Source organism: Typopeltis vanoorti, chromosome 14 (genome assembly GCF_054136105.1).
Source record: "Typopeltis vanoorti isolate ZY-2024b chromosome 14, IOZ_Tvanoo_1.0, whole genome shotgun sequence".
Taxonomy (NCBI): Eukaryota; Metazoa; Arthropoda; class Arachnida; order Uropygi; family Thelyphonidae; genus Typopeltis; species Typopeltis vanoorti.
In genome coordinates this window covers 120339765-120366847 of record NC_143562.1, presented here as the reverse complement: position 1 = coordinate 120366847, position 27083 = coordinate 120339765, and the positions used below count along the sequence as shown (strand labels likewise).

Sequence of the window (27083 nt, the reverse complement as noted above, 5' to 3'; positions counted from 1 at the left end):
GTACTGCTCTTTCAGTATGAAGTATAACAAAATAAAATTAATGTCTACAAGTCCAGACATTAATTATGGCTTCGGCCTTCTTCAGTCCTTTTGGACGTGTTATAAGAGTAGTACTGCTAGTACTTTAACACTTGTAAAGGCTTTGGCCTATTGTTATGGCTTCGGCCTTCTTCAGTCCTTTTGGACGTGTTATAAGAGTAGTACTGCTCTTTCAGTATGAAGTATAACAAAATAAAATTAATGTCTACAAGTCCAGACAGCTCAATTTTTCCAGTTTCACTTGTTTCTTAACTAGCTTCTTTCTTTCTCTCCAAGTAATCTGTAATTTATTTTTTATTTTTTTACAATTAACTCCATTTTATTCTGAAGTATTTTGTTTATTTTCTGCTCTAAAGAAGAATAGTATTTTCATAATTAAAATGATAATATGATCATTGAGGATAGGTTATATGGCCCATCCAAATGTATGTAAGAATTCCAAACATGTGGCAGTGCAGGTACTTAAGCATGAATATCTGTGACTCATCACAAAGCATGTCGATGCAGGTTGAGATGGGATTCAACGTGTTATTTGCTATCCCCTTCGCTCTATACCTTAGATTTGTTCAGTCTCTTGTTAACTGTCTTCGTGTGATATTGAGTTTCTATATACTCAAGTTGGCTAAATGTGATAATGGAGAGCCTGTTTTTTTTTTTTTGTTGTTGTTGTTTTTGTTAAAGAAGTGTGTCCTAAACTTGTTTATTCTAGATCATGTCAATTAATAGATACAAATAAATTAAGTGACAACATTAAAACATTAGTAAAACTATCAGATGATCACAATTTGTCTGCTCAGTATAAGAACAGAAAGAACTTCAGTAACCTAGATAATGTCAAAGATGATATTGGTTTATTTGGTAGTTTTTGCCACTTCAGATAGCAACCAATTTCTCTTTGTAACCAACCATTAAATGGTTAGTCACAAAGGCAAGCTTATAAAGGACTACTGAAATCCACATATCATCACATCACTTTGCAACATTACTGGCATTACTATTATTACTATTATTAGATGGTATCTCCATGGAGTTTGGAGACTCTTCATGGAAGACCCAAACTAAGTATCCCAAACAAAACTTATCATCTCTCTCTCTCTCTCTCCTTAAATTGGTTCACTGTCAGGGAACTCACAACTAATTCTAGCAATCCATTCCACTCATTCAGCACGCAAAAAATCTAGTCTGCACATTGTTACTACCCACACTCTTACCTATCTTCATCAGAAACATTCGACATACCTGTCATCAGCTTAGCCACTCATCTCTGAATCTTATTTTTTTCCCAAGGAATGCAAGTGACCAAATCTGTGCACAGTAGTCAAGATGCAGCCAAATCATACCTCATAAAGAGAGATAATAACTTCCCTATCTTTACTTGTATGTTTTTTCTACATCCAAGTAATTCTATGAGCTATTTTACCAACTTTTGCAATATGCACTCTGAACTTCAACTCTGTCCACCATTATCCCCAAGTCTGTTAGAATATCCCCCTGAAATCTTTCCCTATATCACTGATATATAAATTAAATAGTGGCCCTAGTATCTACCTTGAGGCACTCCACTAGTCATCCTCCTAGATTCCACTCCACCACATATATTTTTTTTTTTACTTTTTTTTTATCCTGCACACGAGAGGTACATATAGCACATCGATGCCATGTGTGAGGTGCAGATAAGGGGCGAGAAAAAAAGAAACCTATTGACATTCTTCTTAAAGGGCTATAGGTTGAAATTTTTGGAAAACACATCACAGAGAAGGCTGTTCCAGAGGGAAAATGTAGGAATAATTAAGAAAAGAAGCTGGTATGATGAGTTTGCCATTGCACTGTAAAGGGATGTTGGACAGCTGCTGCTCTTGTTTTAACATGCCCAACAGCAAGTGGAGGAATGATGTTTACCAATTCACTAGTGCAGTGACCATGGAATCTGTAGAAGAGAGACAGAGCTGAAAAATTTGTATCTGTAACAGAGGGTGAAGTGAGCTTGTAAGAGAAAGGTCATTTGTGAGCCAAATTGCTCTCCTCTGGAAAGCATAAGGAATTTTTAAAGTTTTAGGTGCACAATCCCAAATATGTGAACAGTATTCTAAGGATGGGCAGATTTAGGATTTATATACGGATGAGAGGAAACTACATTGTGTCTGGAAGAACTAGGTAAAAAAGGATATTGGGAAAGTGGCAGTGTTTAAAGCACTATTTGTAGATGATCTTCATGTAAGGGATGTCTGGTAACTACATGGTTTGTCCAAAGAGTAGCGTCATCAGCAAAGCTACAGATAGGATTTGTAGAGAGTAGGTCATTTATGTATAACAGAAAAAGGTTAGGTAAGCGACTGGAGTCTTGAGGCACTCCTGTATTGGTGACAAAGCTCAAAGAGGGGGTATTGTCCACCATGACATGCAGTGAACAACCAGAGAGAAAGCTGGCTATCCAGTCAGAAGGTGTCAGGGACTAAAGGAAGGCAGTTTGCAAAGCAGGCCTTGATGCCAAATACGTCGAAAGTGTTGGAAATGTCAAGGGCAACAGCACACATTTCTCTGAATCTTTCCATGTTCAGTAGTAAGTGATGAAGGCTAAGATACCAACCATGGATGATGCAAAGAACAAGTACTTTTCCAATCAATTCGATGTAAGGTGTTAAGAGTGTGATCTGAGGGGCCTGCTTTATTTCTACAAATTTACCAAATTATACATTTTAGCATGAAATAATTTTAAATTATGTTAATTTTTAATAGGGCATATGGTCTCCATTAACAGCCAAAGCAGTGATACATCTTGATTGCATGGACCAGATAAGATGATCAAACACTTCTTGTGGGATATTTCCCCACTCTTCTATGAGAGCAATTTCAAGCTCTTGAAGCGATCGTGGTGGCACCAGTCGAGCAGAAATGTGCCTACCTAAAGCATCCCAGGCATGTTCAATTGGATTACAATCCAGTGAACAGGCAGGCCAGTCCATTTGTTCAATACCTTCTTCCTCAAACCACTGTTGTACCAAATTTGAATGGTGTGAAAGAGCACTGTCATCCATTGCAGCAGCATATGGATGAAGTATAGGTTCCAAAATCTCATCGCAATACCTTTGGGCTAATGAACCATTTCTGACAAAACAGAGATCAGTATGGCCATCTATACTTATTCTAGTCCATACCATCAAACTCCCACCTTAATGTTGGCTGGTTGATTATTCTTGTTCCACTTTCATGCCATATCAAGATACGTCGGTTATCTGGTTGCAGACTGAACCTGGACTTGTCACTAAAAAGTACACAAGTCCAATCCTCATTTTGTGTACTTTTATGTACACAAGTCCAATTATGGTGTTCCTATGCTCAAATTCTTCAAGCTCTTTTGTGATTTGCAGTAAGTAGAATGCAAACCATTGGTCTTCAAGCATATAAACCTATGGCATGAAGATGATTTTGAACATTTCCTGTCTCCAAAAAGCGATTCCAAAGTCGCAAAATTACACTTTGAGATACACAACATGCTTGAGCAACAACTTGCTGTGTTTGTCCAGCTTCTAATCGACCAATGGCTCTCCAAGCCATGGATTCCAAGATATGTTGCTCTGCAAATTTTTAACAAAATAATGGGTGGTAGGTGATACAAGTTTACAACTGAAGTGATAATTATGCACTGTGGAAGTGAGCGCAACAAGCCACACTTTTATATCCCCCACATGCTAATACAGCTAAGAGACATTTAGACAAGTCTTAACATGATTTTGTATGCAGTTGTGTGTTCAACATATATTAAGAATATTTTAAATTATTTTTATAATTTTATAATTTACAAGAAAACCAAAATATCTCCTAATTGTTTTGAGCAGTATATTAACAAATGCCTTATATCTCTGCACTTCTAAAGTGCAACACCTGAAGTGTACAGATATAAGGATGTTCACTGTATTGGTGGATCTATTCTTCAGGAAGTGGATGAAATTCAAGATATGGGGGATGATGGCTGCCAGTAATATACATACTACATTGCTGCTATGATAAGGAGTGATAAGTAGCAATAAGGAGGTAGTTTTGCTGCTATAGAGTAAAACAACCTCCAAAACATGAAGCCACACATGGCCTGATGTGCTCAAATTAGGTTATCTAGTTTTTACTATGATGTGGAAACATTGTTATGATAGTGTTTAAGAGGCAAAGAGAGAAAAGAGCAAGAGAACATGCAGCAGGAGGTGATAGGCTCTTAGATATGCCACTCACACAGAGCATCCAGTCTCCATGACATAATGTTGCCTCAACAGTGGTCCACAGAATAATGAAGAAAACAGTATCTGGACTATGGAATGCTTCTTGTGAGTAAGAGGCTGAAGAAATGTAAACTGCAGAGTTTGATCGATAAGCAGTTATGATCAGTGACATTTAAGTTAGGAGATTTTATCAAATTAACACAAAAAAGATTATAAAAACAGAGTGGAAGTGTGGGTAGGAATAAGAGGCTATCCCTGAAAGTTGTATAAAGGTTAGGTTAGGTTAGGATGGCTCCTTGTTCTGTCCCTTCTAGCCAAGTGCTCAAAAAATTTACACTGCATCAATCCTATACTGAAAAATTGCCAAGTTAAGGAGAAAATTATTTACGGAGATTCAAAGATAAGGGGAGTACTTAATGAAAATGTGACAAAACTGAGTTTCTTTGGTGCAAAAATTCACGACATTAGTCACACCATCCAAACGAAAAGGTAAGTCGAAGGAAATGATCATCTTGATTGGCACAAATGATTTGAGAGGCAAGCAGTATTCTATGAGGGGGATGTAAAGAAGTTGTTGGAGGAGGCAAAACTGAAGAGCGAGAAGGTGAAGATTGTAAGTCTCCTACCACAATATAATAGATGCGAAATGAGGAGGAGGGCGTTGCTAGCTAACAAGTGCGGAAAGAACGAAAAAAAGATTTGCACAATGCTTATGGACTGCATCTAAATGATTTTGGAGTTAGGTGTCTGGAGAGGTTTCGTTCACTGAGCATGCTGAAGTGCAAATTCAGGGAAACTTTGGCAATTAGGGTGGAAGCAAATGAGTTTGTGTGAAGGTAACCATGAAGCAAGTGAGTGTGAGAATTACCAAGTGAGGAATCTAGCTTCTCAAACAAAAAATATTGAATAGGGTAGCAAATTCAGGAAGTAAAGGTGGGTGGGAGCCTAAAGGCATGCTGCAGTTTCTATATACTAATACCAATAGTATCATGAACGAGGAGGAGTTTTTGGCATTGGTTAGTGCAATGTTTCCAAGATTTTTTCTACGATGGAACACTTCACAAATCCTGATTTTTTCACGGAACACCTTGGCTATTCTGTAATGTGTTAATAATTAATTATGGCATAATCCTAAAGAGTATTAGTACACTTATGTATACGATGTGACATGTTGACAAATATAAAATTACATTTAAATCAGTTATCAATCACTGGACTAATGAAATCTTGTAGTTTCCTCAGGCCATCATCATTAAATTAATTTATGTTGATTTTCATTGACATATTCCATTCTGATCACCAAAAATTTATAATATTATTATAAGTACTGACAAGTGAATGCAGACTTTTCCTCCTGTGTGCTGGTAGTTTTCCCCTCCTTTTGTACATCCTGGAGATTGCTTTGTAGGCTGAAGGTGGGTGAATCACTATCTGTTGCGTCACAAACACCTTCAATAAGAGATTTCTTAACACCAAAATTAAACAAAGTTGCATGTCTCTTATTCATATTAAAATTTAAATCTGTAGGCCTATTACTTTTAAAAAATCACTGCACTCCGGTTTCAGAACAAGCACTTACTGCAATACGAACTTGCGAAGAAAGTATTCAGTAGTAATAGATTTGAGAACCGGATACAGACTACCTTGATCTTCAATTTCAGTGGAAAAATTTTCTTTATACTTCCTTGCTGATTGGTCACTGATATTTGCAATGCAGATTTCGTTCAGTTTTGAGAACATGCCACCCATTGTTGTAATCGGTTTGCAGTCAATTTTTATGATCAGTCATATGCGACGGTATTCTCTTTTCCAATTGTTGAAAGATTTCGATGTGTGAAAATTAACGATAATTCATGAATATTTCCATGTTTAAAAATATGCTGCTTGGTCACTGACATTTGCTACACAGATGTCATTTCCTTCAGTTTTGAGAACGGAGGATATGACACCAATTGTTGTAATCGGCTTGCAGGCAATTTTTATGACCCATCATAAACAGCCGCATTCCCTTTCCCAAATGTTGAAAGGTTTCGATGTGTGAAAATCAACGATACACAGATGTTATTAGGTGTTCTGGGTCTCAGCTTTTCGACATATTCACAAATATTATTCTCCTCAGAATATTTTTACTATAAAATATTTATTCATGAAAAATGCTTAGAAAAATAAAATGACAAATTTCAGAACTTCTCGCGGAACACCTATTCATCTTCCGCGGAACACAGTTTGAGAAACCCTGCCCTAACAAATTACTCCTAAACTTTCTTTAGTCATCCAAAAAGAGACGGAACCACAAATTCGCATCTGTCTTCTGTCTATGTACGCTAATACCCCGATTAACGCTCAGGATGCATTCCTAGAAGACAAAGTGCTAAACGAAACAGCGTTAAACGGGGATGTTTTAACACATAGTAAACAGGGATAGGGGAACACATGATCAAGAATAAACTCGTTTTACTTTAAGTTATTTTTATATTATCTCGCAAAATATACATAACACATAAGTACACAGAAATACAAAGTGCTGTCGAAGGTTCTGGCTCTTCTGAAATTCTTGATATTTTAGTGATAAAGTCGTCTACTGTCATTTGTCATTTGCAATTAGCCTCTTTCAATTATGGCTCTTAAAGTTGAATCGAAAGGCTGTAGCAGCTTCAGTATCTGCACTCGCCGCTTCTCCGGTGATTCGATTGTTGTTGAGGTTGATTTTTTTTTTTTTTTTTAAATCTATGGAACCAACCTCTGCTAGCTGCAAAGTTTTCACTCCTCTTTGTTTTTGAATATGAATAAAAATACTTCTGGCCTTTTCCGTGATTATTGCCCGACTTAATGGCATGTTGCATTCGGTTTCATCATCAATCCAAATGGAAAGACGTTTCCCCATTTCCTCTAAAACATTGCTTCTGGATCGGGTTACCTTTGTTGGAAGACGTTATGGTTGTGGTTGCTGAACACTTAATTTTGTTCTTGTTTCTTAAAACCGTTCGTATAGTAGAAGTAGTCAGATTTAAAGCGGCTCCACTTTCACCTATTTTCTAATCGCCTCAGCACCTGCATTTTAATGTCGAGCGAAATGCGTTCGTATCAATTTTGTTTTCTCATCTTTACACCCACTCATTTTGAATAATTTAAAAAATTATAGTAAATATTAATTTTTAATGAACAAATAGAATTTTTGATGATTTCCTTGGTCAATAATATCGGTGATTCTTCTTCTACTTTCGCTATGCTTTATCCCGTGTTAAACAGGGTCGGCGTTCTCATCTTTAATCTTCTTCTTCCAGATTCTCCAGTCCAGGGCATCTTCCCCACTCCATCCTTTCTCCCTAAGATCCTCTGCCACCTTATCCCTCCATCTGAGTTTCGGCCTACCTATTTTCCTCCTTCCTCCACCTTCATACGCTCCACTCATTTACCAACATACTCCTCATTCGTCCTCTCTGCATGACCAAACCACCTCAGCATACTTTCTTGTACCTTCTTCCCTAAATATTTTAGTTTCTTCTCGTAGTACGAATGCCTCCGGATTCTTGTAAATGGCACCCTTCAGATCCCTGATTCCCTCAGAGGACTGCAGTTTATGAAGATTCCCCTGTAATCGCCATAAACTGTTTTTATGGCGATTACTAATCGCCATAAAAGCAGTTATCAATTTTGTTTGAATTCTATACCAAACCATTCCTATTTCCACCTTTTCATCCTCTCAACTCCAGATACTTATAAAAGTGAAAACATTTGCAGAATTTTTCATTACACTCTGGAGATTTTAACTCCAAGTTGCCTCTTGTATGAATATCCGCTTCAAATTTGGATTCCTTCGCCCAACAATTTCCTCCCTGCGTAACAATACTTGCATTGTCAAAATGTCTGTTCACGAATCCTGCACTCCGCTTACCTTCTGTCCAAAATGACTACCTGCCTACAGCCTACTTGCTTAATTTTTGCAATTTCTGTGCACTGAATACAAATACTATTAACTATTATTTAGGTATCTGTCTCCTTTACTTCCTCTAAAAATTGGTAATGGAACAATAACAGTTGAAAACAATGGATTAAAAAAGGAAAAGAGGAAAAATGATGGCGATAATCCTAAAGTTGTCAGCCAGTGTCCATCTTATGCACACGCAAACTATGATTATTTTGTGTGTGTGTGTGTGTGTCTGTGTTTTGCTTTAATTCTTTTAAAAGAATCAATACCTGAACTTTAAACCCATACGTAATCCCTTGAGTAATACAAAGCTTAAACGAAGTCAACAAATCCACGTGTGTGTTGGTGACGTCACCAGAAGTCATGTTATTGATTGGTTATGACGATGTTTTTTTGATTTTCAGTAACGTGTTTTGTTAACATTTTGCTTAAAACATTGTCGCCCTCCCCTGCTTAAGTGATGTTTCTAGAAGAGCATTTCTTGTGCTTGACTGTTTCAGCGACGGTATGTAGATTTTGAGTCCGCACGGCGAGCCTAGTGGCTTTGCGCTTGGCAACCATATGCCTGGGAAAGGAGTGTCCTGGGTTTGATTCCCGTCGGAGGTGTGAGGAGCTGAAGGATCTTCCTCAGCCATAGCCAAGTTAGCCGGTCTTGGGCGTGGATAGCAGGGTTTTTTCCACCAGTTTATCTGGCGTTTTTCATCCTGCAAGCAGGCAAACTGGGCCCGTGAACACACAGGGATACAGCCAGGAATACTTCGAGGCATAGGGGGTGACCATTCTATCTTCGTATTTCAGTTACGAAATCCAAGCATGCTTGGAAGGTTGTGGGCCTTAAAGGCCTGTTAAAGCCATTGGGAAAGATGTAGATTTTGACCAGTTTGGGGATTTTTGTTTTCCAGAAGAGGTGATATTTCGTTTCAGTAACTATAAAGGTCAGAGTTTTCAAGGGGAGGAGATCGGACATCATCTGGCAGTGTGTAAGAAGTTCTTGGTAAACGCATTTCTGGTATTGGCATTTTGGTGTATTCTTCTGGCTGTTTTTGTTTTCAAAATAATAAAATTCGTATAAAAATAAAGACCGGCTACAGAAAGATGAATTATTTACTTATTTTCAATACGTAAGCTTCCCTTAACTCAATACTTGCATCGTTTACATTGTTGTTTACACAATGCTTACATTGTTCATATAAATTTTTGAAACACCGCTGGTAGGCATCTAAAAGCATGCCGTTGAGCTCGACGTGGATGACCCCACCCAATTAAACCAGAGTTTTGACTTATTATTATTACGTGGCAACTCCAGGAAGTCCAAGGACTCGTCGAGGAAGGGCACCTACTCGACGACAAAAGTGTCTCCACCACTCAATCCACCAACTGCAACTATACCAACGCCATCTACCGATCACCACCACCACTAGTATTTCCATAGACAATCACAAACATCCATGCCCATGGCGGGATTCGAACCCGCAGCCTTTTGGCTGGGAAATAAAGGCAAAAACAGGTGACTTCAGTGTTGGGACCATTGCTGTTAAATTTTTACATAAATGATATAGGAAATAACTTGAAAGGAAATATTCAGTTGTTTGCTAATGATGCATAATTAGGTAGGATAATAGTTAATCAAGGCGACATGGAGAGCTTGCAGAACAATTTAAATATGCTGTCAGTATGGGCAAGAGATAATGGGCATCTGTTCAATGTGGAAAAATGTAAAATTATGCATTTTGGGATAAATAGATTACAAGTTGTGCATCACGATAGCAATGTACTCCATAAAATTCCAATGTACTCCCCCTAAAGCTACAGATTTAAGGATTGTGGTAGACAGAGAATTAAAGTTTATAGGTCATATTGCTAATGTAGCTCATAAGATTACTTGACTATTGAAGAAGACATTAACACGCAGAGATAAGGAATCGCTGCGTGTTAATACGGGACAATATATACACATAAACTCCTACCACCACCCAACACAAAAACTAGTTGTCATCAACACACTAAAAAAAAACAGAGCTCAGACGATTTGTTCCAGTGAACAGGCACTGAAAGACGAATTTAAAATTATTAGTAATAACCTACAAAAAAACGGATACAGTCAAAATACTATAAACAAAATTCTCTACAAAACCACAATAAAAAATAAAGACAAACCAGACTACAGTAAAACTATAACCATTTCCTACATTAAAGGAATATCAGACAAAATAAACAGAGTATTACAAAAGTACAACCTCAAAGCCACCTTTAAGCCTCCTGCAAAATTAAAAAACTTACTCAACTCACTCAAAGACCCACTCCCTCCACTAGCTCACCCTGGAGTATACCAGATTTATTGTACTTGCAACATACCATATAAAGGAGAAACAGGACACACTATTTATTCCTATTAGACAAAAAGAACATAAACGACACATTAAATATAATAATTATGGTGAAGCTGGCCTTTCTGATCATGCCCTGAATACCTTACACAGAATTGACTGGAAAACCACCAGCTGTCTACATCACACTAGAACATGGTATGAACAGAAATTCAAGGAAGCCTGCGAGATTATCAGCAACCACCCCAATCTGAACAACAATGATGGTTTAAAAATCCCAAACATATGGAAGGTATATATTCGACCTTCCTCACCAAGAACTATAAACAGGACTGTAAAAAATCCAGTATTGTAAATCAAAAATAAGAATTGTAATACTAAAAATAGGACATCAATTGTTTCTGAAAGAAAACCATCTAAAAGAATGTTTATTCCTGTCATTGTAAAAATAGAATTTAGCTTGATGTAAAAATTTATTTTTTATTTTATTTTATTTTATTTTTATTTTTTAATTTTTTTTTTTTTCACCAGAGATTACAAGTTGTGCGTCATGCCAGTTATTCTACTGGAGTGACGCCAGTAGAATAACATGTGATCAAATCATTGTTTCTCTAGCTTACAGTTAATGATGTAACTAAGCTTGTTCTGTATACTTATGTACACTCCAGATGATGATCTTGATGTGAAGATCGAAACGTCAGGATAATAAAAAAAAAAAGTTTTTTTTAACACGGGTGTAAATTCCATAAAATTTTTAAAATGAAAGCAGAGATAAAGAAGTTGCTATTCCTCTTCATAAGTCCTTGATACATCCACATCTCGATTACTGTGCTCAAGTCTGGTCTGCTGGGTTTCTTGGGAATGTGAAAGCAGTGGAGAAGATCCAGAGGTGAGGGACCAAAATGGTGAGTGGTCTGTGGAATGTTCCCAATAAGGATAGACTGAGGGGATATGATTGAAACATTTAAGTTGATTAAGGGGGTTTATAGGATTGATGAGGGGGGAAATGTTTCAGCACTTGGCTGGAGGGGCCAGAATAAGGGATCATCCCTGGAAGTTGAATAAAGGTGTCATTAGTAGAGGTGTGAGGAGTAGATTTTTTTGCTTGGAGAGTTGTGAATGAGTGAACTGGGTTGCCAGAGTCAGTTGTGAGTGCTTTGTCTGTTAATTGGTTCAAGGAGAGGTATGATAGATTGTGTCTCCTGCGATGAGTCTTCAGACTCCATGGAGGAATCCATACAATAATAATAATATAACACCTTTTTTGTGACAAAGATTTTTATCGTATCCCCTCTTTTCCATATACCAACTAATGCAACTCGTATCTTTAATCATCATCATCATCGAGAGCATTCCACAGACTACTCGCCATCTTCATGCACTACTTTTCTCTTCCCCAAGAAACCCAGGTAAGACACATGCACAGTAATCCACATGTAGCCTTATAAAGGATATTACAAATCACTGATGAATCTTATGACGCCACAGTAGTCCAGAATAATAACAATTATAAAGAAAATTATAACTTCCTTATCTCTGCTTGTTAGTGTGTTTTTCAATAACTAAGTAATCCTATGAGTCAACTAGCCACTTTACAATATGTCCAAGAAACACCATTTTCTTTCAGATTTTGTGTGCATCTTACTTTTTTTTTTTTTTTTGAGATTGACATGCTTATGTGCATAGTATTTTGTGATGCTATCAAATTATAACATATGTTATGTTTTTTAATTTGTTATTGAATGAAATACTGTACCATGATCTGGAATATAATGTATTAGACTAAACCGAACAATTAAAAGAAAAACAAACAAAAAAAATAATGTTATCTTTGTGATGTATCAACACCCTTTTTTTGTATTTTCCCATTTGATTATTTCAGCATGTTGCTTGAAACGTCCAAAACTGACTTACTTAAAACTGACTAAACAAACTTTTTTTTTTTTAATTAGTAATTCATTAACATCAGGAATTAACTCATCGTTCAACATCTGTTTCGCATTATTTCTAAATCCACGTTTGTTAACTTCCTTTGGAAGCAGTAACGCAAAATGCATACCTTTGCATTTCTTCTAACACGGTGTCAAGACACATTGGCATTTGTCCTTTCCTTTTAAAAGCACAACACAAATCAACAGAAGTAAACACTGGTGTTCTAGTTTCAGAACAGAAATTCAATATAACGGTTTTCCAAAAATTCATTTTATCATTCCATCCTTGGGGATTTGCTGAGTACAGTCGAAAATCTGCAAACAGAGAACTCATTCGTACATCATCATTCCAGCATTCGGGTATGTAATTAGCTTCGCTGACCATTATTTTACTTTTAAAGACCTTGGTTTCCTTCAGACTAAGTACAATTATTCAAAATCTAAAAAACTTTAACGATTCATGAACAACAAGAACGTAGATCCAACAATTTACCATATTTGTCATATATATATATATATTATATACAAAAACAACTTAAAGATATAATATACACAAGTCACCACTTGGCAGATACTGCGCATATTGCAATATCTTGTATGCGATATGAGCGCCACAACCATTGAAATACCTAATTAAAAAAAAAAAAATTGTGCTAATTTTCCCTTATATAATATACAGCAATCCCTCGATTAGTGCGCCTGATGCGTTCCTTAAAACAGGCGCACTAATCGAATATAATAACCTATTGGAAAAAGTATAATTCGTTCCTCAAATATCTTTTTTGAACCTTAATTTTTTTATATAAAAGAATTAAGGTATGTCTCAGGGCCTAGTTAAAGAAAAACCATGAAGCTGAAAGACAATAAAACATATTCAGAATAAAAATTTTATTATTCTACTTCTTAACAAAGAATTGAGCTAACGTAGTTTGGTGGGCATTTTGTTTCTTTTTTTCATACAACCGACGGTATGGCCCTATTCCCTCTTCTACTCTTCTGCAAATTTTACTGCTTCTCTCTTTATCAGGGTCAGCCCCTAAGCATTGCTGCTTAAAAAACTTCAATTGTACGAAAAATATTTTCAAATTGTTTTTGTGGAATCTCTTTTAGCTGACTATCAGTGGTTAAATTTTCTTCATATTCTTAGGGATCTTCCCGCTGCGCATCTGAATTTAGCAGGTCGAAATCACTCAATTCTTCAGAATGAGATTTAATTAACTCTAGGACGTTATAATTGAAGGGGAGAAATAAATGAAGGATGTACGAATTGGTTGCCAACACGCGAAATTACGTGCTTTATAGATAAAATTTCCCAACTGTCATACAAGCAAAATAGTTACCACTTTAAAAACTACAATGATCATAAAAGAGAAGTTAATTTTCCGACGTGTAATAATAAACAACTCATCCCAGAAGACCGATTGATTATCCTATTATCCGAATTGACTGTCCTTTTTGTGACATGCGCAGAAGTGTCCAAGGGTCTCGAATCTATGGTCGTACTATAGCATACGACATAAATTTTGGCGCTAAAAATTTGGAACATAGTGTACATGGAAGTAGTGTAGTATCGGTGGCGAATTCTCCATGCTTGCTGATCAAGCTCATTAATTGAGAAAGAATTGATATTTATTTGTTAATAAATGCATGCATTTATAAGCATTCCATTTAAGCTTTTATTTTTGTAGACAGAAGACGTCTTAAACTTGCCCTGCAATAATTGAGCTTGGCGTTGTGTATCGAAGGCCGATGCTTGCTCGTCTACTCAAAGCTACCTCGGCTTGCTCGGTTGTAGGCGCTTCCAGGTCCTCGCTGTGGCACTGTGATTTCATGAGCGTGAATAACCATTTCTGCTCCCTTCACGTCGACTTAAACACAAGGCCATACGCAGTCAAAGTAGCCCTAGCCAGTCAGCTTCAGCGAGCCTTTACAAGTGTGCATGTTACTTGAGGAAATTAAGTTACAACCAACTTTTTATGACGATGTTATTGACCAGTTCATAAAGAAGAACCGTAGGGTAGAATTTGTATTCAAGCAGATAAATTGAAAAAGATAGAATATCATTTGTAAAATAAAAGTTGTACTTGTATAATTAAATGTACATAAATTTCTAAATACTGTATATAGTTTTAAATGGTCAGTAATTCAGTATTCCGCTGATCAGACTTCAATCACACCTCTCACTCCCTGACTGATAAGACGGGCAAGCGTGAATTTCAAGACCAGCATTCGCCCCTGTGTAATATGCCGTTAAAAATAAGTTTGTGAAATGTTTTAAATCGGTAACTAAATTATTTCATTCTGGTGAGTGATTTTTTAAAATAGTTAGCCATAAAAATGTATAGATAGAAAATTTTTAAAATATGTAACATTTTTTTCCATCATCATCATCATGTGTACAAGGATTTAGGCCTAGCATGGCCTGTTCTGGTCTTAGAAGTCATCGTTTAAGAGGACGTCCTGGTTTTCTTTTTTCCTAATTGCTTGTACTTTAAGGCTTGTTTTGGTAATTTTTCTGTTTTCATTCTTTGAATGGTGTAGTAATAGAGACGGAGAGTTGTACAGTAGGTGTCCTCCCGCGATGAGTCTTCAGACTCCTTGGAGGTGTCATAATAATAATAATAATAATAATAATAATAATAATAATAATAATGTGTTCCATCCATTTATGTTTATGGCCAGGGATTTGGGAGTGTTAGTGGATAGGGAATTGAAGTTTAGGGGGCACATTGCAAAAGTGGCTAAATCAGCTCATCAAATCACTTGGTATCTGAAAAATACTTTAACATGCAGAGACAAACAAGTTATTGTTCCTCTGTATCGAGCATTGATAAGACCCCATCTGGACTACTGTGCCCAGTTATGGGCGCCAGGGTTTCTTTGTGATGGGGAGGAAGTGGAGAGGATCCAGAGACGAGTGACCAAGATGATAGCAGGTCTGTGGAATGAACCTTATGAGAATAGGTTGAAGATTTGTGGGTTGCAAAAATTCGTCCATAGGCGGAAAAGGGGTGATATGATTGAGACATTCAAATTACTGAAGGGTTTCTATAAGATTAATCCAGAAAATATTTTTGAGAATAGGACTGGTGGTGGGAGGACTAGGGGCCATACATGGAAGCTGGGTAAGAATGTGGTTAACAAGGGTGCTAGATCTAGGTTTTTTTATTGGAGAATGGTGAATGAGTGGAATAAGCTGCCAGAGTCTGTTATGGGTGCTACGACCATGAATGAGTTCAAGGCGAGGTATGATAGATACTGTGTGAATGTCGAATAGTTGTTCTTGACATAATGTTAGGGCCTCCCTCGATGAGTCTGTCGACTCCTTGGAGTTGCCTGGGATAATAATAATAGGAATAATGTTTATATTTTTAAATTTTTTCTATTACTGATTCTTGGTTTAATTATTTTATTATTTCCTCGTTTCTTTTGTCATCATATAGAGTATACTTTGCAGTTTTTCTCATAAACTTCATTTCTGCTGTTATTAACCTTTGTTTGTCTTTTTGTTTTATTGTCCATATTTCATTTCCATACAATAAGACTGGGAGGGCTAATGTATTGTATACTTTTAGTCTGGTTTGTTTTTGAACTAGGTTTGATTTAAATATAGAGTTAATTGCACCTGTTATTTTTAAATATTTTGCAATTTTTACGTTTATATCTTTTTCATTTTCATATGTGATCATACATCCCAGGTAGCTAAATGAATTCACCCTGTTCTAAGATCTTGTTATTTATTGTTTTAGTTCTTGCTGGATCTTGTCCTTTAAATCCCATAGTTTTTTATTTTTCTGTTGATATTATCATACCATAATCTTTGGATATTTCATTTAGATCTAAAATAGCTTTCTGTAGTTTATCTTCAGAATTTGTAATTATTATTTGGTCAGCAGCAAAAAGGAGAGTGTTTAAGTTCACTGTAGGAGAAAATTTAATTCCTTGATGTAAATTTTTATTCCATTTTATTATTATTTCATTTAAGTAGATATCACATGGAATTCTAATTAGTAAACTGCAGCACGTGGGGAGATATAGGGGAGATATACTTGGGATTAGGAGTTAAATAACCAAGTTTATAAAATTACTTGGTAACCCTAATATACATTATTCCCAAGATAAAAAAAAACTTATTTACATCTGTATCTCCTCCAGAGATTATTCAAAACAAAAACACCTTGTAGCAACTTGTATAGATAAAGTTGATAAGGCTATGTATTACTAAAACATTGGTATTTAGGGTCTAGCTACTCACCGAGGATACCTCAAAAAAGGTTGAAACCGGTCTGGGTAGTGACCCCACCCATTTTGCATATTTGCTTATCACACTAAGAGATGTATATTGCAGTATACGTCTCTTAGTGTGATATGCTTTACATATGGAAAATACTAACAATAGTGATCAGAGCTTTACTCACCTTTACAATGAGTTGCCTTGATGTTGCACCACCTTTAGACTTGAACAACGTTTCAGGTGCAAACTTAACTGTTTGCTTACTTGGGATTAGGAGTTAAATAACCAAGTTTATAAAATTACTTGGTAACCCTAATATACATTATTCCCAAGGTAAAAAAAAAACTTATTTACATATATATATATATATATAGAAAGTTTTTTACCATGTATAATATATGTTAAAGATACCAAGCTATTTTAAACCTGGTTTTTATTCCATTTCCCAAGTAAGCAATCAGACAAATAAGTCAAGTTTTCGCCTGCACGTAATGCACGTTTAAGTCACCCGTGAAGTAGTACAAGTCGAGACAACTCGTGGTAAATTCGGAATAAGCTCTGATCACTATTCTTGATATTTACCAATGCAAAGCCCATCTCCTTGAGGAGATGTATGATGCTATGCATTAAAGACAAGGGGCCACTACCCAGACAGGTTTCGACCTTTATTGAGGTCTCATCAGTGGGAGCCAGGCTTAGAAATACCAAGTTTAAAACCAGGTTTAAAATAACTTGGTATCTTTAACCTATATTATAACCAAGGTAAAAAACTTTCTACATCTATCTCTCAACCTGAGACTTTTATTTAATAAGGTCAAAGCACCTTTTGATAACTTGTTTTGGTAAAATACTTATAAGCTCTGTATTACTTAACCTTGGTATTTATAAGCCTGGCTCTCACTAACGAGACCTCAATAAAGGTCGAAACCGGTCGGGGTATTGGCTCCTTGCCTTTAATGCAGAGTATCATACACATCATACATCTTTTCAAAGAGATGGGCTTTGCATTAAGGGTAAATATTAAGAATAATGATCAGAGCTTATTCCGAATTTAGCACGAGTTGCCTCGACTTGTACTACTTTACGGGTCACTTAGATTTGTATTACGTGCAGGCGCGAACTTGACTTATTTGTCTGTTGCTTACTTGGGAAATAGAGTAAAAACTAATTTTAAAATAGCTTGGTATCTTTAAAAAAATAAAATATATATATATAAAAAATATATATATATATAAATATAAAAATAATAATATAAAAATATAATATATATATATACCTGCACAAGCTGAGAGCCTGTGTAGCTCAATGGATGTGGCGTTTGCATACCACGGCGCTTGACCGCACGAAGGAAGACTTCTTGGTTTCGAATCTAGTCGCCGACTAGAAAGCATTTTTCTAAGCCTTTTTTCGACCCGTTCCCGAGTTAGTCGATCTCTAGCATGGGCAAGCGGGTTTTATCTCCCTGAAACTCGGGTTTTTCGTCCAGTAAACTCAAGAATACTTCAATGTTTATTACTATTCTTTTCCTTTATGAATACCCAAGGAAGGCTGTTATAAGCCGAAACTAGTTGTATTATTCTATCATTAAAATCTTTATAAGTTATCTCGGTTTTTAAGTCATTAAATCTATGTTTTTAAAATATATATATATTAAATTACTTGGTATCTTGAATACATAATATACCCAAGTTTTTTAACTTGGGTAAAATATAATATGCTTCGAAACCAGACGGAATTGGATAACAGACACAACATATTAATAGACATACAAAGAAAAGTTGCCCTATGGAAACAACTTAAGAAGTCACCTAATAATACTGTTTTGCAAGCTGAATACAAAAGAAAATGGAACCTTCTAATTTGACAATACACACAAAGCCACTGCCTCAGAATCAATAAAACACAACCTTGCTTGCTAGCCCAAATCCCTCAAACAGTTGGCATACAATTTTAATTAGCACTTGCAAACTATGTCCAAAAACTGCAGGAAACATTCTCTCCTCACACAAAGAAATATTCTCCACTAGAACCTCGAGCAACTCAGTCAGTATGGTTTCCCCCCACAGTAACAAAAAAAAGAACTATCAATTGTAATTCAACAAATTAACCCTAACAAAGGACCAAGAATAGACGGAATCACAACAAGAGACATAAAAATACACTCAACTAACCTATGTCCAGTTATCCTGTTAAATAAAATCTTCGAAACGGGGCACATACCTGAAAAACACTAACGACTGCATTAATCACTCCCATACATAAACATGGAAAAAAGAAACATTAAAAGTAATTACATACCCATCGCCACATTGTCTATAATCAACCAAATCATGGAGAGCATTGTACATAGCAAAGTCTCCACTTACACTAAAAAATTCCAAATCATCTCAAAAACACAATAGAGTTTTCAAAAAAATAAAGGAACAGCAACACTCTTGGAAGATTTCACATACCTAATAAACGTGGGTTAGATAAAAACAAAACAGCATTATTCGTTTTATTGACTTAACAAAGCGTTTGACACACTAACAGACAAAAACTTGCTGAACAAACTAACAAATATCGGAATCAGAGGGCGTCTGCTCAACTGGTTCAAGGCATATATTATTTTTTTTTTATTCATGACACCTCCAAGGAGTCCGAAGACTCATCGCAGGAGGACACCCACTGTACAACTCCTCTACTACACAGAACCTCTACTACCAATCACCTACATCAACGCCATCTACTGCCAACAACCACCACCATCACAGCTAGTATTGTTTGTCTGTAAATTGCGTTTGTGTGTTGAAGGGTTGATTTGTCTGTATGCGGGATGAAAAACCCGAGTTTCCGGGAGAAAAAACCCTGCTACCTCCGTATGAGATCGGATAACTCACCTTCAAAAAATCCATATAAAGATTCCTCCCGTCATGACGAGAATCGAACTTATGCCTTTTCTAATCGAAGGGCGCAAAGTACCGTCGTATATGAAAAACAGAAAGCACATCACACATATAGGATCAGTGCACAGCAAAGAGGCACTGGTAAGCTGTGGAGTACCACAGGGAGGTGTTCTTTCTCTCATTCGGTTTAACATATACACACACGATATTAACTATCTTAGTCTAAAAATTAATATCTTCCATTATGCAGACGACACTGCCATAGTATCTATTCGCGTTGTTGTGAATGAATACTATGGCCATTGTTGAGAATGGATACTACGACACGGCCATAGTATCCATTCATAACAACGCGAATATACTTATACAAATATGCAACACGACATCAATCTGATCACTAACTAACGAACTGAAAACGGCATTTAATAAACAAAGTTAATAATATTCAAAGCCTGTGTAGCTCAGTAGAAGTGGCGTTTGCACTCTACAGCGCTTGACCGCACGAAGAAAGGGTTTGGTGGTTCAAATCTAGTCGCCGACTACAGGAAATTTTTCTAAGCCTTTTTTCGACCGGTTCCCGAGTTAGTCGATCTCTGGCACGGGCAAGCGGGTTTTTCCTCCCGGAAACTCGGGTTTTTCGTCCCGTAAACTCAAGAAAATCGACCGCAGAACCCACATTATTTTAAGACATTAAATATATTGTGTTAAGGTTAGGGACCACGAGATGGCGGCACATTTGAGCCGTCTCTCTTCACTGTGTACCGCTTAATTAGTGATAGCCTTGGGCCATCTATCTCCGATTGGTACCAGTGGAGATTGAACTGCCCACTCAGTCTCCAAAAGTTAGATAGGGCTAAATGGCCTCGCCTACTCCCGTATACGGGAATAAAAAGGCGTTAGCTGATTTTTTTTTTTTTTTTTTTTTTGAATAATATTCAAAAATCCCTACACCCTACTCATAGAAATTAAATATCTCACTATCCAACATCTATCTTCTTATACTCAATGCACTGGTCGTAAAACCACAACCATCACAGAGGTGAAAACAAAGCGTTATCTCGGATTTCACTTCAATGAAGGTTGGAATAACCATACAAATTATCTACACCACAAACTCGGGATAATAGCAAGCAAATTATATTGGTTAAAAGATATTGCTCCAACACACATAAAAATACTATTTGTAGAGAAGTAAAATAATAATCAAAATTATCATTATTAAAGTTATCTGTTATTAAAAATCTCCTGTAAAAAATCAATGTAGAAAAAATGTTATTATTATTATTACTTCACCTGTAGCCAATCAAAGGTAGAAGCCAGAATTAGCAATGCTTTTAAATGACATCCTGTCAATAGAACATAGCAAATAAATACTATACCTAGTGTTGCTAACCCTTGTGCCATATATTATTGTCTGAAAGAGTGGGGGATATATGGTCGGTTTTTCTTGATTTGAGGGATTAACATCCCGACTTTTCAGGGGATCAACCCTAATTGCCCATGCCAGTGAGCGATTAATTCAGAACCTAGTAAAGAGATGCTTAGAAATCGTTCCTCTACACTGAGACTAGAATCCAACTTAGAGTGCACTTCCTTCAAGCAGCCTAGTGCTATAGATGCAAATAACATTTCTACATGCTATCTCTAGACTTATTTCATTTAAATGTATAATCATGTGTTCTAATTTTTTTCATGATATGATTAATTATCAATTACTCAGGTAAATAATAATAAGTAAATCGACTAACGCATTTTATTCCCTTATAGGGAGTAGGCGAGGCTGTTTTAGCCCAATATAACTTTTGCACATGGTGTAGGCAGTAGTATCCACTGTAGTCAATCAGAAATAGCTGCCCCAAGGGTAACGCTAATTTAAGTGCCACACAGTGAAGAGACGGTAATACTATATTTTTAATGTCTGAAATAATGTGGATTCTATGGTCGGTTTTCTTGAATTAAGGGAACGAAAAATTCAAGTTTCCAGGAGAAAAAACAGCTTGCGCATGCCAGAGATCTACTTACTTGGGAACAGGTAGGAAAAGTTCCTCTAGTTGGTGACTAGAATCGAACTCACGACGCTCTTTCTTCGGGAGGTCTAGCGCTACACAATGAGCTGCAACGACGTAAATGTACTGAGTGCACGAATTCTGTGCATCTTTTGATTCACGGCAGCGACATGGCGCTGCGGTGAATAAATTGCGATTAAATTTGTTTTGTTTTAAAGCTAATCTTTCTGCTACAGAAACCCTAGAAGTTGTACAAAATGCATACGGAAATGAGGCTCTGAATCGATCTAATATCTTTAGATGGTATTCGCGAAGGAACGTAGTCGGTAGAAGATAACGAGAGAACTGGCCGTCCCACATCGACTAGAATTCAGAAAAACATTGACGCTGTCGCATAGTTCGTGAAGAATGATCGTAGAATCTGCTCACGAATGATAGCAGAGGTTTCAAACATCCCTAAGAGCACCGATCTTCGCATTCTAGGTGTAGATTTCTCGAAGATGAAGTTGTGTCGTACATGGTTTGACAGCTAAGCAGAGAGAAGATCAAATTATAGCTTGTCAGGACATCACTGCGATGGCGAATGCAAACGAAAATTTCTTTGACAAAATCATTACAGGAGATGACGGTGTTCGCAACTGACAGTTGGTGTTCACCTATGATAAAGAAATAAAGCGGCAGAATTTTCAGTGTGTCGGTGAGACATCTTCCTGCTAAAGAAATTGAGACTCCAAATCTCACGCATCAAATTTGATGCTGATAACTATTTCTGACTTTCGAGAAGTGGTGTGCAAAGAATTTGTGAAAACAGTGAATGCAAAATTTTATAAAGAAGTTATGGATTGTCTTCTGAAATGCATTCAATGTGTTCGCTCCACCACAGTAGCGTGTCCACTCACAATTCCCATCCTTTTTCACCTCACTAGATTTATCTCCTCCAGACTATTTTCTGTTCCCTAAGTTGAAGATGAAAAATTCTACTAATAAAGTTTTTAAGTGAGTTTTCTTGTATCTTTTTAATTCTTTTCAATAATGCATTCTGACATATCGTGTGTGTATCACGTGTTGCCTAGACTTGTACTACTTTACTGGTCACTTAGACTTGTACTACTTTATGGGTGACTTAGACTTGCATTATGTGCAGGCGCAAACTTGACTTATTTGTCTCTTTGCTTACTTGGGAAATGGAGTAAAACCAGGTTTAAAATAGCTTGGCATCTTTAACATATATTATACCCAAGGTAAAAAACTTCCTATATATATATATATATATTCAAGATGCCAAGCAATTTTAATTATAAACCTGGTTTTAATGCATTTCCCAAGTAGGCAAACAGACAAGTATGTCAAGTTTTCGCCTGCACAAGTTGCACTACCATGAGTTGCTTAGACTAGCACTACATGGAGGCACAAGCCTGACATACTTGTCTGTTTGCTTTCTTGGGAAATAGGATTAAAAATCAAGTTTATATAAAATTGCTTATATCTTGAATATATAATATACCCAATTTAAAAACTTCCTATATATATATATATATATATATATATATATATATATATATATATAAAATTGCTTATATCTTGAATAGATAATATACCCAAGTTAAAAACTTCCTATATATATATATATATATAAAATTGCTTATATCTTGAATAGATAATATACCCAAGTTAAAAACTTCCTATATATATATATATATATATATATATATATATATATATATATGCAGAAACGTACATATATATACAGACACACAAATATTCATTCATAGCGCTAGACTAGCAAAGAAAAGCTGTTCTAAGTTCAATTCTAGTCGCAGACTAGAGGTACGTTTTCTTTGACTGGTCCTTGAATTATTCAATCTCTGGCATGGGAAAGTTTGATTCCGCAAACTTAGATTTACTATCCCGTAAACTAGAGAAAATCGACGGTGAAACCCACACTGTTGCAAAACAATATAAGTTACGGACCACGAGATGGCAGTACTTGTCTGTCTCTGCTGAACGGAGAATGCTTAAAATCAGCGATAGTTTTGGACCAGCTATCTCCGATTGGCTACTGCATTGATAGACTTCCCCACTTAATCTTAATAGTTCTTGCGACTTAAACCTTAATATCATTGTGATTATCTTGTACTGATCTTTGTATTATATGCTTTTTTTCCACATTTGACATCCGTAGACACTGTATGGTCACTGCCATATCTCACATGGTTTTGGCAATGATGTTTTCTGCTGGAATAAGTGGTATGGTCGCAGATTCCCTTTCCACACAAAGTCTGCAGAACAATCACAAACATCCATGCCCACAGCGGGATTCGAACCCTCAGTCCTTCGGCTGGAGAGCGGACACGCTAACCACTCGGCTAACCAGGTCGGCCTATATGCTTTGGTGGTGTTAAATTTTAAACTTACAAAAATCCCGCATTACTCATCCATTGCACGTTTATACTATGATAACAATTTTACTATAATGTGCTATGACTACGCATGCTCGCACCTAACAGAGAACATTGAGTGTTGACGAGATGAAGAAGACAGATGAAATAAGCTGCTAAATAATAACTATATAACGCTTTATTCAGATAATAATCAGCAGGGAAATAAAGAAAGAAAGCAAAGTATTCAACACTAAAGCCAAAGACAGCTTTATTTGGCAATTTCAGATAAAGCAATGTGGACAAATTTCAGAATAGAAAATCTAAAATCTAACGAGAATAATTTGAGCAGTTTGCATACGGTTCTAACATGGAAGAATGGAGGAACTTGAGTTATTAAGGGGAGAATCATACAATGGCTGAGAAGCATTGGGAAAAATGCAAATTTAATATTATCAGTTAATACTTTTTTGTTCAGGCCATGAATTACTCATTACACACCCTAGGCACCAACATAAGGATCCAATTCACATGTAAAGATGATCCAAGTAATAATTATAACTATATTATTGCTGATATCAAACAGTGCATCATACACTGACATAAACGGATTTGCTGCCTCTGCATGCACCACAATTTCAGGCAAAACACTACAACCATCTACCACCCTCCACACAAAAAACTTGCTTCTCATCCCTCCTTGATCGCATATATACTGTGCTCATGCAGCATGCAGCCACTGTTCTCCCTTTCTCTCTCTCTCCACCAATTATATAGGAAAATTTTAACCTAAAATTAATCCACTAATAACCCTTTACAATCCAGTTTTTCCTTACACAAACTCGAGTTTTTGGGAGGAAGGCTGCCTATTAGTATTAGGGACACTTTGAAGATCAAGATAAGACAAGGATTCGTTACATCATTGGGTGATACGATCAGTGATGTTATTATTGTGAGATTAGATCAGTGACATCATGAGCATGGAATGTTTGGAATTTCGCTGGGCAACAAATCTGTCAGTGATGAAAGAAAATAGCATGTCATTGACATCACAGTGTGTCCTTGGTTTGACTGTGGAATTCTGGGTAATGGTTCACATATGGAATTCTGGGTGATGGTTAGAGATAAGATAAGGATAAGTCGCATCATTGAGCTGATGATGGTTAGAGTATGGAATCCTTGGAATTTCCCCGTGGACATAGCCATCACGTTGTGTCTTTGGTTCGAGTGTGGAATTGTGGGTAAAGGTTCAAGTGTGGAATTCTGGGTGATGATAAGAGTATGGAATTCTGACAAGTGAGACGAGTTGTTTTCGTTTGCATGTGGCACTGTGATTTTTTTATTCCATTAATTTCACAGTAGTGATAAATTCTGACAAGTGAGACGAGTTGTTTTTGTCTGCATGTGGCACTGTGTTTTTTTTTTATTCCATTAATTTCACAGTAGTGATATATATATATATATATATATACACAGGGTGTCCCAAAATTCATGCAAGATTTAAATTTAGCACCATTTGTATGGGAAGGGTTGCCAACGAGAAAAAAAAGACAGCGTGACAGCTGACAGTTCAGGGTTATTAAAAATGGAGCGCTACACGAAAGAACAACGCATTTTCATTGTTTGAGCAATATTTTAAAAATAATGAAGGTTTGGCAGCCACAGTTCGCAATTTTCGTACAAAATATGGTTCTGAATAGTGATTTAACTTCATCAACTGTGAAAAGATTAATTAAAAAATTCAAGGAAACTGGATCAATTAGTGATCTTATACACTCTGGCCGTCCTTCAACAAGTCGTTCAACAGAAAACATCTAAGCAGTTCGTGAGAGTGTTGCTGAGAGTCCAGGAACATCAATTCGACACCGTGGTCTTGAATTGGGCATTTCGAGAAGCTCTCTACAGCGTATTCTCACGAAAGATTTGCATCTTTATGCTTACAAAGTTCAATTGACTCAAGGACTGAAGCCTACTGACCATACACAGCAAAGAGAGTTCGTTGAATGGATTATGGATCAACAACAAGTGGATGCTTATTTTTTTTGAAAAAATCATCTTCAGCAATGAGGCTCATTTTCATCTCGATGGCTTCGTTAATCGACAAAATTGTCGCATTTGGGGTTCAGAAAATCCACGAGTGATTGTTGAGAAACAAATGCCTCCACAATGTGTCACTGTTTGGTGCTGACTTTGGGCTGGAGGCATCATCGGTCCATTCTTCTTCGAAAATGCGGCTGGTAAGGCAATAACAGTTAATGGTACTCCCTATCGCGACATGATAATCCAGTTTTTTGTTCCTAAATTGTAAGATATGGATGTGGACGACATGTGGTTTCAACAAGATGGTGCCACATGCCATACAGCCCGAGAAACAATTCAATTACTGCATGAGTCATTTCCTGGTCGTGTAATTTCCCGTTTTGATCAGAATTGGCCGCCCAGATCATGTGACTTAACGCCGTTGGACTTTTTTCTTTGAGTTTTTTTTAGGTCTAAGGTTTATACCAACAAGCCCACGCCTTGAAGGAGGAAATTGAGGCGCTGTATCAACGAATTCAGCCATATTAATGCAAAACGGTCATGGAAAATTTTGACAAAAGAGTGCGTATGTGCCAGAAGCCGTGGAGGCCATTTACCCGATATGCTATTCTATGCATAACCCTATACTGTATACTTTATGAATCAATAATAAATTACAATTTTTAATTTAAAACCTGTGTTTTCTATGAAAATTACTTTTTGCGTGAATTTTGGGACACCCTGTATATATTTAACTCAGTTATCATGTTACATATTTTTTCCAACACAAATAAATAATTATTTATTATTTCAACTGAATATTAGGTCTGATAGTATAATTTTCAACTTAATTCCTCTGTTAAAACTTCCAAAGATTATACTTTAGAACTGCCGTATTTTTCTTTACCATTAGTAAGTTTCAACTCTCTGGGCAATTCACAATTGATTTCACTTATTTGAAGGAGACGATTAGTCTTTTCAGTTTAAAATAAATATCAGTTTTCCCTACTTTTTTCCTTTCATTCTCTGCATTAATTTCAAAGTAGTGATAACACATGGCAGTACGATTTGTTGATTTTAGCGTGTGATATTTCATATCTACATCTGATAAGATCAGACAGGAAT

General features: G+C 36.4%; 1 protein-coding gene across 1 annotated transcript in view; it reads right to left on the bottom strand.

Annotated features, from left to right (window-relative positions):
* LOC150099865 (charged multivesicular body protein 7) overlaps nucleotides 1–13008 on the bottom strand; it is a 128642-nt gene extending 115634 nt beyond the window's left edge. The window contains exon 1 of the mRNA XM_090404029.1: nucleotides 12565–13008. Coding sequence (XP_090260155.1) covers nucleotides 12565–12821 — 257 coding nt within the window. The 5' untranslated portion in view covers nucleotides 12822–13008. The remainder of the gene's footprint in view (nucleotides 1–12564) is intronic.
* Nucleotides 13009–27083: the final 14075 nt, after the last annotated feature.